General features: G+C 37.5%; 1 protein-coding gene across 7 annotated transcripts in view; it reads left to right on the top strand.

The window, feature by feature from the left end:
- The window catches only part of NISCH (nischarin), a 44844-nt gene that overhangs the window by 22247 nt on the left and 5803 nt on the right, over positions 1-16794 (top strand). For 3 of the 7 annotated variants that reach the window (XM_063291900.1, XM_063291899.1, XM_063291902.1), the window contains 10 exons: positions 726-911; positions 1522-1650; positions 3799-3912; positions 4814-4922; positions 8144-8262; positions 11691-11740; positions 12114-13439; positions 13998-14172; positions 14968-15121; positions 15741-15869. In XM_063291900.1, coding sequence (XP_063147970.1) covers positions 726-911; positions 1522-1650; positions 3799-3912; positions 4814-4922; positions 8144-8262; positions 11691-11740; positions 12114-13439; positions 13998-14172; positions 14968-15121; positions 15741-15869 — 2491 coding nt within the window. Of the gene's footprint in view, positions 1-725; positions 912-1521; positions 1651-3798; positions 3913-4813; positions 4931-8143; positions 8266-11690; positions 11741-12113; positions 13440-13997; positions 14173-14967; positions 15122-15740; positions 15870-16794 lie in introns of those variants that run through there. The other 4 variants (XR_010067096.1, XR_010067097.1, XR_010067098.1 and 1 more) reach the window with 3 other exon arrangements.

The following is a 16794-nucleotide window of genomic DNA, read 5'->3' as shown; positions in this document are numbered from 1 at the left end:
TTAATCTCAGTTCAATTTAAGGATCTTGTAGGTTGACATTTTTTGTATTACAAATGCTCAAGGGCTTAACTACTATGTCAAAAGCACAGTCTTGCAAAGCCTCGGTTTATCACTAAAATGTGTGGGGCAGATATTAATATGTGATTTGTTGAGTTTAAATTATTTTTGTTAGATGAGCAAAGAGGAAAATAGAAAACCCACTCTAAACAGACAAGTTGTATATATATATTGTATTCATGTCTTGTTATATAAATAAATGGTTAACATTTCAGTCACTTTATGTCAGAGTGGGAAACAAAAGGATAATTAAACATGCAGTCTAGTATCAGCAGTCCAGATGTCTCAGTAATCATTCACCTGGGATTCCTGTTAGTAAAATGCTTGTTCAATCATAGAAATGAAGGGGAGTCTTTCAAGTCACTATATAATTGGTGGAAAACAAGTGTCCTTCGAACCTTGTAGTATCAGGTTTTAGCAGTTGTGAAAGTTCACAATATACATTTTCAATATCAGCTTATAAACCACTGTTACATAGTTCAAAAGCACAAGAACAGTATCCAGAAGGCAGACATTATAAGACAGGATCACTATCACCAGAACCTGTGGTACATTTTGCATACCACATCTTTAAGCAATTAGCTAGCTTATCGGCTTCTGAATAGGTGCAATAATAATTCTTAGTCTATGTAACATATAGCATAATCTGTTTATGTATTCACTTGTAGCATCTCTACAATCTTATTCACCTGGACCTCTCCTACAATAAACTTTCAACATTAGAAGGCATTCATGCCAAAATTGGAAATATCAAAACGCTGAATTTAGCGGGGAATCATCTGGAAAGACTTTCTGGACTCAACAAACTTTATTCCTTAGTTAACCTGGATCTTAGTAACAACAAAGTGGACCAGGTATTGGGAGAATTGTGTGCTTGTTTACTCAGAAGTAAGTCACGCTATACGCAATGTGTCTAGGATTGCAAGCTTCAAGCTGCTAAGGGAATAATTACACTTTCAGTTAATATTCTTAGAACTCTGTTTGAAATGTATGTGTTAGAATTAACTTATACTGCACAATCTTCTATCTTGTTTCTGTTCCTTTATAATGCTACCATTTTGGCTTCTCTTTTTAAAAAGGAAATGTTCTAACCCTTATTATGTAGCAGAAATATTTAGTTCATTAAGCCTTTGCTTAAAATCTAAATGAAGTAGTTGGTCTCCTTTTCAATCATTCTTCTAGCTTACCTAGATACCAACAGTAATAAATCTGTATTTGGAGAATACAGGGGAGGAGCGGAACAAGCAAATTTCTTACAAAGTTTTTCTATCTTAGATTTTGGTTTATTAATTGCAGAAGAGGGGCTTTAATACATACCTCTTAGAGCTGTCACATTAAGAAAAGCAACATATAGAATAAAATCTGGCAGAAAGAAATCAGGTTAAATAATGTAGCTTTCAGTTGCAATATCAAAATATTTGATCACATTTATGGATGCCTAAAATAGATGCCTATATTTTTCAGATTGATGAAATAAAGAATATAGGAAGCCTTCCATGCTTGGAAAAGCTTGTGTTATCCAACAATCCTTTGAGTATTATTCCTGATTACAGGACCAAAGTTCTAGCTCAGTTTGGTGACAGAGCCTCAGAGGTAAATCTTCAAAGACTTGTTTATCTTCTAACTTTTGACTTTCATATAATATACGATGTATAAACAGCAATGGAACAGCAGTGTAATTCATAAAATGGGAGGGTTTACAAAAGTTGAGAAATGTCCTAGGTTTGTGGCAGAGCACATAAGTTTCTTCTGACTCTGTTACAATGCTTCTGTATGCAAAATGATGTTTTGACAGTTTAAACTAGATCATGTGGTCACAGTTGAATTTAGATATCCATTTTGAAAGACCTATTTATTTTTTCTCATACACCCATGTGTATTTTTAGCCATCTAATAAAGAATAGGTCTGTTCGTCTATGTTAAACAATTTGAAATATTTGTATCTACTGACCTTGGTGTTTTATTTTAAATTATTATTCCCAAATATTTAAAAGGTTCCAGACAATAAACAAATCCATTTTTACATATTTCTGTTTTCAACAACAAAATCCATAGAAACCTTATCAATAGACAATATATTAGATTTATTCCAATGTATTTTGTATCCAGTAACATTGCTATATTGTTGGACAGACTCCATGAACTTTAAAAGCTTTGGTAATTCCTAATGAGTCCCAAAGTATAAGTCCCATCTGCATAAAGCAACAACTCATGTTGAATTCCAGATACCTTTATTCCTTGAATGTCTCTATTTTGTCTGATAAAACAAGCCAGAGGATTCAAGGCCAAATTAAATATAAGAGGAAATAAAGGACATGTTTGACAAGTTTCCTGTTGCACAATTAGTGAAGAATAAATGTTGTGAAAATCAATATTCTTCATGACTGACATATAATTTAGGAGGGATGCCTATAGTAATCCCACTTAGATGCTTTAGACAAAGTGATAATTTAATGATTAAATTTCTATGCTATGATCACACTCCTAGGTTTACTCTCTAAACTATGGCTCCCATTTGTACTTTAAGTGAAGGCTTTACTTTTGTAGACATTCAGTTGAATATTTGGACATGCATATTAATTTCTGTCCTATGTTGGAATAAAAATGAGGTTTAAAGGTTATTGTTTTTGTACCCTTTGAAATTCTAGCAAGCATTTGGTTTTTACTGTATTAGTAATTTAGTTACATTCTTAATATGAACATGTGGCTAAACATATTGGGATATTCCTAGGTAAGAAATTCAAGTTTAAGTTCTCCTCACATGAAAAATGGACTTCTTTGAATAATTCTTATTTTAAAATGATGGGTAAAAGGTGGTGTTTGTGTGTGAGAGAGAGAGAAATATGGGCTGAAAATGAGGTTAATACCCTAGATCAACTTACTGCTAAATATATCTTCAAGACTTTTTATAAGCCCCAAAAAGAATATTACCTGCCAAAAATTGATGTATGGCAATATATATTCAGTTTGTTATGTTCTAAATTTGGATCAGATGCAAATATCCGATTCTTATGGTGTTATGATGTTTTAAAGAATGTTAATAAAAATGTTTCTTAAAATCTTAAGATGATACTAATATACCAAAAGTTCTGTTCTGGGTCTGTTCTATTCTGTAAAGGATGCTTAAAAGGGGTTGGTTATCTTTCTATGCAGTAAATGAAAAGGTTTGTTAACATATGCTGTTCTGGTTGAACTGTCTATTATGATTAAGATTTTTATTAGGGTGTTAAGATTCAAAGTTTGTTGTTGAATTATATTCCTAAAATTTGGAATTTATTTATGAAGGATTTTGGATCTATCAAGCCTGGGTTATGACAAAAAAAAGTTTGGGTTATTGGAAAGATATACAGACAACCAGTAGAAAAAGTTCACTTATGAAATGTGTGCATTTCCACCTTTGATCTGGCTCTTTATCAACATGATGGAATGATTGGACTGTATGATTCTGTGTGGTCAAGTTTAAAATTTGTCTTTATTACTCTTCAAATATTTATATTTTTGTTGTATTTTATTTAGTTATTTATTTCCTTTTCCTTTTTGTACTTCATGAATCTTTTATTTTTATTTTGCTTTTTTGGTCTATCAAAGCATTAAACCTATTTTTTAAAAAAGACCTGATTAATTTTTTTATTGCATTATGTCATGCTTGCACAGATAAATGCTTTCTGGTTGACCTAAAATAGTTCAGTTTGTCCCTTTAGTTGAGGATTAATTACAATTTGGTTTCTTGATATCCTTCAGGTCTGTTTGGATAATACCATAACCACTGAAAAAGAACTTGACACTGTAGAAGTGTTGAAGGCTATACAAAAAGCAAAAGATGTAAAATACAAAATGAGTAATTCTGATAAGAAGGTAAGACTTTATATGAACAGATGTATGACCACTTTAACAGCCATCTGGTGTTAAATGTAACACTAAACCATGTTTAATATTTTAAGGTTAGCATCTTTCCTCAAAGCTAAGATTTTGTTAATCTACTGCACTTACAAGGAAGAAATTAATCATAACTTTGTATGTCATTTGAACAAACCCTAAACTGTAATTAATATTAGTCACAATTTGTCCATGACTGACTAAGTCACCAAGCTGTGTATAATAGAGAAATGAAATAAAAGCGTCTGAATTCCTCCCAGGTAGAAGAGGCAGAAATAAGGGGCAACCAAGGTTTATTCTCATTAGACCAAACAGTAGTTTAACATTATGTAATAGTATTAATAACATTGCAAGTTTAGTTTTTAAAAAAAAGTTTTGTAACATAATGCAGGTAGTCCACACTTAACGACCACAATTGGAACTGGCAGGTACATTGCTAAGCGGTACGATCATTAAGTGAGACATCATTTGACCATGACGGGCTTAACAGCGTCACTTCCCATTCGGTTGCTAAATGAATCACCATAGTCCTTAAGTGAGACATCACATGACCATGACTTGCAATTTTACTACTGGCTTCTCCATTGACTCTGCTTGTCGGAAGCTGGCTGTGAAGCGTGCAAATGGTGATCGCGTGACCGCAGGGATGCTGTGATGGTTGTAAGTGTGAGGACCAGTCATAAGGTTACTTTTTCAATACTGTTGTAACTTTGAACAGTTGCTAAACAGGACAGCCATTAAGTGAGGACTACCTGTTTTAGATAACTCCAAAGCACCCTACATCCATGCACCGCTTTTTGCTTATAAGTCAGTCCTTTTTTTCATTTGGTGGGGCTGCTTTTTAACCTTTGTTGCTAGTCCTTCCATTTTTCTTTCTTAGATCCCTGAAGATTCCAAGCTTTCTGCTGCCAGTTCAAAATCAAACTGCTCTTCTCCTTCTGTACATCCTTCCTCTCCTTCTCTGCCACGTCCTGTCAGCTCCAGTCAAGGTAATCATGTATGTATCATGCTGCTGGGCTGGGCCTCTTGGTTCTGCCTTTGTAGGCTGCATTGATATACATGAATTTATCTATATAGGAATGGGATTTGGCAGCCACAGTAGAAAAACCATTTGTGTACCAATTTTGTAGCTTTCAGTGCTAATGATATTAAAATATATACAAACAATAAAACAAGTGAACAGTTATTTTACTATGGATGTTTTAATTTGTTAATGTAAACTGCTGTTGCTAGCTGCCTGGAATCTGAGCAGATTACAGTGATAGACAAGTCTAATAAATACGTTCATTTTTACACATTTTTATATATCTGTATAAAATGAGAGGGGAAGCAGAGCCCTGGCTCCTCTCATGATGATTTTTTTGCTTCCTTTATTTTAGTATTTAGCTTTATAGCTACGTTGCAATTCTGCAAAGTGTATTACCAAAGTTATATAGCCTTAACAGTATTGCTTAGACAATAATGTAGCTTGAAAAGTAGTTACAGAAAAGAAGTTGAATGAACTGAAAGCTATGTTTAAAAAGCTTCAGTGGTGATATTTGCATAGCTGACAGTCATCCCTTTGTCCAAACATTTAAAACAGGCTTAACTCCATATGTGATATCCACAAAGTGAATGTAGGTTTTTGGATCAATGGTGCAACTAAGATTGGAACTCAGGGTGAAAATTGAAGCTCCGAGTATGATAGTCCTCAAGTGATTCATCAGTAAGCAGAAGTAATGGAGGGAGCAACAAACAGGCCCAGTATACTGGGCTAACATGGGGCAAATCGAGGCCCAATGTGATTAATGCTGCTTGCTGCAGCATTTGTTACTTTTCTTCTTCTTTGAAAAATTGTTTTATAATTAGGGACTTTCTGTGGGACATGTACTTCTAAGTAACATAGATGACCATCACAAAGGAGCTCTCTGCTTCCCCTCTCCCTCCACCCCCCACATAAAATACTTTAAGTCCAGGTTTAAAGTTACCTAACTACAACATTATTATCTGGTACTCTATTTTTACAATGGTATTGCTAGCAAATAAAATATTTGCAAATTGGAATTATCCAGAATATTGGGAAAATACATGAGGTTGCAGTTTCATCTGCCACATTACAAGGCTTTTTCAATAATAATTTGTTTCAGTAGGGTAGCATTGTTAGGGTAGTACTCTACTGATCTCAAAATATAAAGCTGACTACTGTTCTTTGTTATTTCAAACTTTTTATCTCTGCTTTCTGTGAGCTACTAATAAGATGTCATTTCTTCCAAGGCTCAGGTGCTTTTCCAAATGTTAGAGTGACCAGAATTCAATAGTATGTTAATGAATGCATGAATATACACTTTTAAGACTATATATTTGGAGAGGGATCATGAACTCATACAGTGTATGTTTTGGGTTCCTGATTTCTGACTGCCCTAGTCTGGATTAGAAGCTTCAAAGACCTGCAGGTTCATTGGGATGAATTGTAAAAAGGGCATTGAGATAGGGGCCATTCAGTTCAGTTTTATTTTCATAAACGATATCAGGACTATTTTTATGGCACCATTTTTTTCCATAATGTATTAATCATATCAGATGTCACTGGCTTTTTTTTTTAAAAAGGGATAATCCAAGATTTAAATATTTTTACAGGAAACAGAAAATATTACAAATAATGCTTTAACTACCTCTGTTATCGTCAGCTTCTGCAAGAATGTAATAGATTATTTTTCTTTGTAACCAATACCTCAGAGACTTCAAGTGTCCTCTGTGGAATAAATTATAGTGCATACAATAATACAGTGTGTGATACAATAATAATACAGTACCTTTTCAAGTTTTTAAAATCTGATGTGTGTATATTTGTTTTTTATTAATAAAGAGATAGATATACACCCCTCACACACTTCCTGTTAATGACAAACTAAAATACAAGTATGTTAATACACTTACATACATATTTTTCTAGATATAGAGATAACAGATTATATTTGTACTAATATATTTATATAACTTGAACATACTAGGGAATACACTCTCTTAAACAAAGACACTACCTCATTAATAACCACAGAATTATGCTGCTGTCTAAACAGCAAGTATGTTCTTGGAAGATCTCAGTTCATGGGTGGCAAGAACATTACAAAAGAATAGACAAAAAAATACAATGTCCAGTTATGCTGCATTCTTACAATGCCTAGGAGGATGTCTCTAGCGCTGTAGATATGTTAGTGTTATTGTCTGCTTTTATATTCTATTGTAATGCTGTGAGCCACCTGGAGTTATTGTATATAAGATGGGTGGCCATACAAGTCTTTTAAATAAATAAATATTCTGCACATAGGCTGGATCCTCCCTGGATGGCAGCATTCTCTCTGGATGAAGCCCAAAATAATGGGGACCAGCCTGTGGTCCACAGGATCTTAAGTCCCTTTGTTCTTACAAAATTTCCCTTCACCTAGAAAAAATGCTGAAAACTACATGCCGATGAATTATTTCTCAGAAATAAAAAGAGTGACATACTGCCTCACCACCTTGGCCAGTAGTTAGTGGTTTAAGAAGTTATACTTTCTCCACCACAGCCTTTCCTCCTTTCTTGTCACTTATGGTAGCTCTTGTAGGAATATTTTGACAGTCTCATATCCATGCTGTGAAGTGAATGCACTTCTGCCATGTACCCAGTTTTCCACAGTGGCTCTCCAGTCAACTCAGTGATGGGAATGGGAGGTCAATAGCAAAAAATTAGATGTCTCCCTCGTTTAGCAGTGTATTACAGGATGTTCTTCAGATGACCTGAGTATGGAATAAAATACACTTCCACATATTCTGAGTTATATAAAATACTTGCCATTATAAGTTGCTTGAATTGTTTCTTAGGAGGATATAAATTCGCATACAGAGACTGATGATACTTGTCATACAAATAAATAAGGCAGTTTGGGTGGAGAAAAGATGCCAGAGGTTCCGTGTGTTTAGTTGTAGGGTAAATGAAATTGGAAGGTTAACTCTGGCACAAAGTGCGTATTATCTGTTAGATCGAATTTTCTGTAGCCTTTAGCATCAGAGCAACTTAAAATATAGGATGAATCAAAAAGTACATTTATAAATGTACTACTGTTAGTAAGTAAACCTGTTGCTCAGCTTTGTAAAATAGACTATAGTTTGGCATATTTTGTGTGTATGATGGTGTGTGTGCACGTGTGTGCCCGCATGTGTTTTTAACATCAATGCTATTTCTGTCTCATAGAAATAACTTATAGGAAAACAGCCCTAGCCAGCAGTTTCTCATCAAGTAGTTTGACTCCTAAAAGCCATACAGTTACCCAAAGATGCTCTGAAACACCAGATCCACGTAGTGGAAATCAGGTAATGGCACATTCAGTTGAATAATACTTGGTGCCTTTTAAGGTGGGTTTTCAGTATCCTAAACTGCTTTCCCTGGTCTTTTCGAATGTTCATTCCAACAAAAGGTCAATGAAAGGATTCTATGAAGAAACTTTTGGGTAGAGGAAACAATTTTCTTTATGTTGCATAGACTTTCTATATACTGAATTTGTAATCATATTGTATCTTGGTTAAAAACAGGTTGTCCTCGTTTAGCAACCACAATTGGGACCGGCAACTCAATCATTAAGCAAAGCGATTGCTAAGTGAAACTGTGATAATAATAATAAATTAAATTTAAATGCTGCCAGACTCCCAACAACTCTAGGCAGCTTACAATCATTAAAACATTTAAAAACAAAGAACAATAGGAAAACACACAGAGAGAAAAGCACAAGACAGTAGAACAATGATGGCAAAGAAAAACCGAGAAGGGAACAGAAAGAAAGAAAGGGCCATCAGTCATCGTCTCCAAAGGCCTGGGAAAAGAGCCAGGTCTTTAAGGCCCTTCAAAACACCAGCAGGGTGGGAGCCATTCAAATCTTGGGGGGAACTTCATTCCAGAGGGCAGGCACTGCTACAGAGAAAGCACACTTCTGGGACCCTGATATGTGTCATTGTTTAATCTATGAAACCTGGAGCGCACCAACCATACCAGATTGAACCAGTCGGGCAGATACTATGAGAGACGGGCGGTCCCTCAAGTAACCTGGCCCTATGCCATGTAGGGCTTTATAGGTAGTGACCAGACCTTGAATTGCACCCAGAAGCAAACTGGCAACCTTTGCAGCTCGCAAAGCAGACATATTACATGGACATACTGAGGCATGTCCATCACTGCCCATACCACTGCATTCTGGACCAGCTGAAGCTTCCAGGTAGTCTTCAAGGGCAGCCCCAGTCAGAGCGTGTTGCAGTAGTCAAGCTGTGGGGTGACCAGGGCACGAGTGACTGTCTGAAGTCACCCCCAATGCAGGAAAGGGTGCAACTGGTGCACCAGATGAAGCTGGGCAAAAGCCTTCATAGCCACAGCTGCCACCCGCTCATTGAGCAGGACTGGATGTCCAGGAAGATCCCCAAATTGTGCACTGTCCTTGAACGGGGAAGTGCAATCCCATCCAAAGTCAAAGTTGGAATATTCTCAGGTCTGGGTGGTTCAAAATTCATAGCCACTCAGTCTTGGTAGGATTGAGTCAGAAACAATTGCTCCTTATCCAAACCTGCACAGCCTCCAGGCACTGGGGCAGAACTTCAACAGTCTCACTTGGCCAGCCCAGAGTCAAAAGATATAATTGGGTATTATCAGTGTACTGATGATACTGAACCCCAAACTGGCAGATGGCCTCACCCTGCCATTTCATTTAGATGTTGAAAAGGAGGGGAGGGAGAATAGAATCCTGTGGCACCCTACAAGTGAGGGGCCTAGAGGACAATCTCTTTCCACCAACCAACACTGACTGGAACCAGCCCCAGAGAAAGGAAGAGGACTACCACAAAATGGTGCCCCCAATCCCCAGCCCACAGAGTCAGCTCAGAAGGTTACCGTGGTCAACGGTAACAAAAGCCACCGAGAGATCAAGGAGCACAAGAATGGATGCATCACCACCATCCCAGGTCCGCCACAGGTCATCAACAAGTGTGACCAAAGCTATCTAAGTACTAAATCCTGGCCTGAAACCTGTCTGAAATAGGTCTAGATAATCCATTTCCTCCAGGGTTCTCAGCTGCAGACCAACCACTGTCTCAACAACCGTCTGGATTACTGCAGTGCAGTCTACATGGGGCTGCCCTTGAAGAGCATTCAGAAACTTCAGCTCATGCAGAATGAGGCTGCACGGGTAGTAAATGGAGTCAGGTATTCAACGCACATAACACCACTGCTATGTAAGCTGCATTGGTGCTTCCAGGTGCAATTCAGGGTGCTGGTTGTTACCTTTAAAGCCCTTCATGGCTTGGGACCGGGTTACCTAAGGGACTGTCTTCTCCCAGTTGTTTCTGCCCGTCCAATTTGATCTAGTAGGTTAGGTATGCTGCGAGTCCCATCAGCCAAGGAATGTTGGTGTGTCTTCTCAGCCGTAGTGCCTGCCTTGTGAAATATTCTCCCTACAGAGATTAGGATGTCCCCGACCCTGTTGGCCTTTCATAAGGCCGTGAAGACCTGGTTATGTGCCCAGGTCTGGGGCCCCGAGCGTGTGAAGGGTCCCGTTTCTTGGTTTTATTAACATCCATGCATTGCTTACTTGGTGGCCGTGTATGTTTGTATTTTAATTGTTTTAATTGTTTTATAGTTTTTATTGTTGTAAGCCACTCAGAGTCACTTGCTGAGATGGGCGGCTATAGAAATCAAATAAATAAAACCTTCCCCAAAAAGGGAAGGTTGGAGACTGGTTGATAGTTATTGAAGACCATTGGGCCCAAAGATGGCCTCTTGAGGAGGGGGTGCACCACTGCCTCTTTCAAGGCTGGAGGCATCACCCCCTCCGTCAAAGAGGCTGACACTACTGCGTGGACCAAACCGTGGGTCACCTCCCTGGCTGCTTTCACAACCCAGGAGGGACCTGGATCCAGTAAGCAGGTGGTTGAGGTGAGAGCACAGAGAGCCCTGTCCACTTCCTCAGGAGTCATCAGCTCAAACTCATCCCAGATCACACCACCAGACCATATCCCAGTCACTTCAGCATGCTCTGCCCCATCAGAGTTCAAGACAGAGCAAATCTGAACGACTTTATCCACCAGACAGCCTGAATAATCTTCACAATGACCCAGCAGATCTTCTGGGGGACCCTCCCTACCCACCAGGGAACAGATCATCCTAAATAGGGCTGTTGGAAGACTATCAGTAGATGCAGTAAGGGCGGATAAATGTTTCACCACCCTTCTGGCCACAAGGTAATCCCTAATATGGGCTCCTACCCATATGATCTTACTTCAGGCCTGCAATGGTTGTAAATGCGAGGTTTGGTCACAAAGTTACTTTTTCATCACCGTCAAAACTGTGAACGGTTGCTGTTTGGGGGAGTTGCTATACGAGGACTACCTGTAATTGAAAAGATGACATGAGGAACCTGCACTGCATGCATCTCCTTACAAAGCTGGATCAGAGAAGGAGCCAAGCCTGTGTGTGATACTCTGCTCTGCTCCTAAAGGCACAAAATCATTCATTGCAGCAAATACTGACTCTTCTAGATAATTAAGTAATGTTTCTGAATCATTCTGGTTAAAAAAGGGGGGTTAAAAGAATGATAAAAAGACTAAATCTGACACCATTAACCATTATCAAGAAATTCCATGTAATTATTTTGTGAGTAGGACCATATGTTATTCACTGAGTTATGCATATATTTTTTAAAAAATTCAAATGCATTGCATCATATTTAGCCTTTTATCCTTTTTTTCTCTTTTCGTTGAAGGTACCTGCTCCAGATTTGGACTTTTCTGATAAAAACACACATCATATGTGGTGAGAATGCAGTTTCAGTTTGATATTCACTTCTTTCTGATGAACTCTGACATGGTATAAAAATGCCTATGGCTGCCTGATTTTTTTAAAAATAAAAAAAGCAGAAACAAAAACTTGTGAAATATCTGCCTGAGACATAGATGTCCTTCTTGCTTCCCCCTTTTTTGCATTGATAATAGAAGGCTGGGCAAATAGAGATCCAGAACGGTTCTGGGTGAATGAGCGGAATGGTTCTATGCTTGCGCTTACATTAGATGTATGCTATTTGGTTCAGTTGTTGAGAAGCAGAACAAGATTTTGAAACTTAAATTAATATTTTAAATTCGGTTACTATAGTTTCCTCCATTCTTTCTGTCTTTCTCTCTTTTTAAAGCTTGGAACATCCAGAAGAAGGACCCGATTCCTTGCCCGATCCCCTTAATACTGTGACCCTGCCTTTCACTTGTATGTCATATGCTACCACAAATCAGGACTTGGTGCAACATCTTTCTACCTTGATTGCAGAGGCCGTGGGAAATGTGCCCCCCTTTTCAGTAGAAAGTGAGAACATGGAAGATCTTTGGAGTGATTCCAGAGTTACAGACACTGAAGATGGCTACTTTGAAATGGGACTTCATGAAGGATACCATGTCTCTAAACTGCCTCCCACCTCAAGCTGTGTGCAGACAACTCCTAGTAGCACCCAAGCAAAACAGGATAACATAGTTAAAATCCTCTGGAGTTTTTGTATTCAGGCTCATAAAGGACTCAGACAGTTTGCTTCCTGTTTAGTTTTGGCCAATAATGTGATAGCTGTATTTGAAATTATTCAGGATTCCAAAGGAAATTGCCAGCACATACTTTCTGCCTTGAAACTTGTGCTGTGCATTCCATACTCTGACCTCGCTGAATTTGGCTTTTTAATACCAGAAATATGTTTGATGCTCAACATAAACCATGGTGATACCTGCTTGTTTGTTGTCTCAGACACTCAGAATCTGCAAGATTTCTATTCCTGTTTACACAGGTCTTGCTCTCAGTTCTATATGCCTGCTTTAACAGGTTCTGTACTGTATTGTGGCAAAGCCAGTTTGCAAGAATTTGTCTACCAGCTGATGGGGTTTTATCATATTTCATCTGAAAACACAGAGATAAAAGGTTGCTTCCCAGTTTATCTCTTCTGTCATAATAAAGCTGATGGTCAGAAGGTGTTACGTCTGCCAGAATTGGGCAGTGATGGAAGAACCTGTTCTAAGCACTGTGGTTGTTCTGCATTTTATTCTGCATTTCACAAATCTGCTGGAGAGAGTCATTGTATGCTCCATCCCTGTTGGATATTTCTTACACCTCACCATCTTCATATAGTTAAAGTTGATTTTAATGTAGCTCCAGGTAAATGCATTGACTCTGAGAACGCTAGGAACATTTTTAAACTCAACAGAATTCCGCTGGCTTCTGTTCTTTTGCATCCCGCGTGTTGTTCGGTTCAGCAGGAAGGTTCATTTTCAGACGGATACGTCCTGGAATTGATAATTGGCTACAGATTTGTCACAGCAGTATTTGTCCTACCTCATGAGAAATTCCATTTTCTGAGAATCTATAGTTTTCTGAGGACACTTTTGCAAGACATCAAAACCATAATTATTTTCAAAGATGCTAGTCACGTAGAATCAGTCAGAAATTCTTTTACGGACTGTATAAGGCATGGCCCAACTACAAGGTAAGGATATGCATTTTTGAATTAATTATTCAAAGCATGAGAGTCAGTCAGGTGTAGTGGTTAAAGACACCAGGCTAGAAACTACAAGACTGAGTTTTAGTTCTTCCTGAGGCACAAAGCCAGCTGAGTGGCTTTGGACCAGTCACTCTCTCTCAGCCCTAGGAATAGAAAAATATTTTCCAAAAAAAAATGTCAAGAAAACTGCAGGAACTTGTCCAGGCAGTTGCCAGGAGTCAAGCCTGACTTGAAGGCACAAATATATTCAAAATGTAGAGGGATAATGCGAGTTTCCAGTTAATTGAGTCAAACAGTAGGTGGGATACATATCTTGAACAATGATTCTTATGATTTATGTGAAGCTTTCAAATATTTAAAAAAATAGCTTTGGTAAAGAGTTCTAATATCTATAAAGTTTATAAAAACGACTTTATGCAATCTAAACTGGTATTTTGAAAGCCATGCTAACCTATGAAAGAGTAATAAAATGGAATATTATGCACCTACACTTGTATTTTATTTGTATTTCTCTCTGATAGTGTGTACTAATCTGTCTTCCAGCTTTTGCAAGCCTCATTTGCCATTCTCATCTTTATATCCATCTGAATTTCTGATGCAAAGAATTACTGAAGAGAACCAGATACCTATGCACCTTTCAGTCTCTCCATCTCTTCAATATATGGCTGGGCTAAAGGAAAAATCCATTGTGGAATTTTTCCATAACAGCATTGCTGAGGTATTAATACACAAGAGTAAGAGATTCCAGAAGACAATCTGTGCTAGTCTGTTTTAATGGCATTTGAAGATGAACAGATTGCCCAGTGACATCCTGAAGAATCACCCATTTACTGAGCATTAGTGTTTATAGGGGAATGGGCTCAAGATAGGTTTTTTCTTTTCATCCAGTTGTACAGAGTATGTTGGGGGAAGGTATAGATTCATTTTTATTTTATTTATTCAAATTTTGTTACCGCCCATCTTCCCCAAGAGGGACTCTGGGTGGTAACAATGGAAATACACGGTTCATATTGCTAATATTACTACCTTATAACTGCAGTAGTTTTTTTAATTGACCTGTAATAAAAAAGGGCAGGCTAAACCATAACCCCTGAAAGTCACTGTTCCATAAGTATATACTATAATCTGCATTTTTAAGAGGGATAAGACACACGCTGTACATAATAACAGTGATGATGGTGGTGGTGATGATACAGCAACAAATTGGGTCACTGATGAGATACCAGCAGTATCAAGGTGCTTTTCTCGATTGAAAGAGCTGACACACAAATGATGAGAATGCTGAAGAATTGCTTCAAACATTTAACAGAACTCAGATTTTATACACATACCTTTTGGCAGGGGTAGAAGAGGGAAGAGGAGGTATTTCATAGTGGAAATTTCACTTGCAAGCACCCTGAAATGAACATCAAGCGAAGTAATTGTAAAAAGTGAGTCTTTCCTAGTCAGGTCAAAGAAAATACATCCAGAGCTGTACTTAACTAAAGGATTAACTGTGTTGTCAATATTATAGGTCGAAAATGAAGAACTAAGACATCTCATGTGGTCATCTGTTCTGTTTTATAAAGCTCCAGATATGGAAGTGACAGCTTGTGTACTACTTTCAACTAAAGCTATTTACTTCTTGTTGGATGATTCTGTGACTCATTCTAATGATCACCATTTAGGTATGGTAGGACAGGCTGGTTCCTGGCTTTCAAAAAAGTTTGCAGATTTTTAATCAGAACAAGGCCTATGCAAAGGTGCCATAATTTTAGTCTCTTGCTTTGTACATATGATATTCCATTATTTTTAAAGCTATAATTTGAGGAAGCCTCATGGTTGGTGACATGTTTGGGAATGACAGGTTTCCCTTATAACCGTGATGGAGTTGTGAGGAGGAATTTTCAAGGAAGACTTCTCAGACAGGAACAGGGTTTTTAGTTCAGATTGTACATTAAGTCTTCTTTTAAAACTTTCCACAACATTTTACTCAGTTACCTAGAAAGAGTAGAAATAAGGGGTAGTGCAAGTGCTATTACATGGCAGAATTATATGGGTAAGGAGAAGACTATTAATCTTAGTGCCTGTGGACCCATCTGGTACTGGTTCATGTAAGCTGCATGATACTGGGCATGGAAACATATTTGCTAGAGTAATACATAGCTGCACCTTCAGTAATGGCTTATTTCAGATAAAGATGTCAGATGTGATGATGAACATTGATTCTTCTGATACCTGAAACTGATTATTTTTTTAAGACAATTAAGGATTGTATTTGACTACCGTACATTTATCATCCACTAGGTTTTTGGGGCACAGATCTCTTGGACTATGAATTCAGCTCTTTCCATCTCTCCCCTTGCTTAGTTCTAAAATTAAATGATCTGCATTCAGTGAACATAGGACTCTTTGATCAGTATTTTCGACTTACTGGTAAGTAAATATACATTGAAATTTCTTTCCTTTTTCGTTCCTGCATTCTCTTATCAGCAAACTGCAGATTAACGGTGACTCCATTCTTTATTCCTAGTGCAAGGCACAATGTATGCTGATAGTTCTTGTGAACATTTGAAATAATATATCATTGGCAAATTCTTGTCTATGGGTTATAGAAGGAATGCCTCACCTGGATGTCCTTGCTCCCTAGTATGTGGGAGAGATTGGGTTCCCACCTCCTACGTTACTTTCTGCCAAACTAAAAGGGAAAAAATAGGAAAGAATTAAATGAATTCTATAGCATCACTTCCTGAATGTGTAGCATTGAGGTGTGTGACAGCAGAATCAGCCCTCCCTGTATGAAATAGACCAATCTCAGAAGAGATAAAGAAAAGCAATCTTGGTAAAAAAAAAATTATAAATGTAGATTATTCTTCATTCATTTTTGGTTTTAAGTGGTCATAAGCAAATATTCATTGGCAAAAGAGATAAAAAGCTAGAGTTGTTAAAATGTCAGTGATTTAAAAGAAGCTCCAATAGAAAAATATAAAGCTTAGGCAGACCAGAAAATGATGCTAGTCTGCAAAAACAAATAATTACTGATCTTGTATAGAGACAATAATACCAGGCACAAATTATTAAATTAATATGAATTTAATTTAATAATTTAATAATTTAATTCATATTAATTTAATAATTTGTGCTTGGTATTATTGACTCTATATTTAGAGTTTGGGTAGGAATACTGCATAAGATTGTCTGTGTTAAATTATAAAACACAGACAATCTTATGCAGTATTCCTATGCAAACTTGTTACTTATTTCTTAGGATGATCTGATGCCTGAAGCTAAAGTCCCCTGCTTGATTTCTTGGACATTTTTCCAGCTTCCTGTAGATTACAACCATTCCTAGCCCTTGTAC

The sequence above is a fragment of the Candoia aspera genome, chromosome 2 (genome assembly GCF_035149785.1).
Source record: "Candoia aspera isolate rCanAsp1 chromosome 2, rCanAsp1.hap2, whole genome shotgun sequence".
Classification (NCBI taxonomy): Eukaryota; Metazoa; Chordata; class Lepidosauria; order Squamata; family Boidae; genus Candoia; species Candoia aspera.
This window is presented reverse-complemented; position numbering and strand designations above follow the sequence as displayed.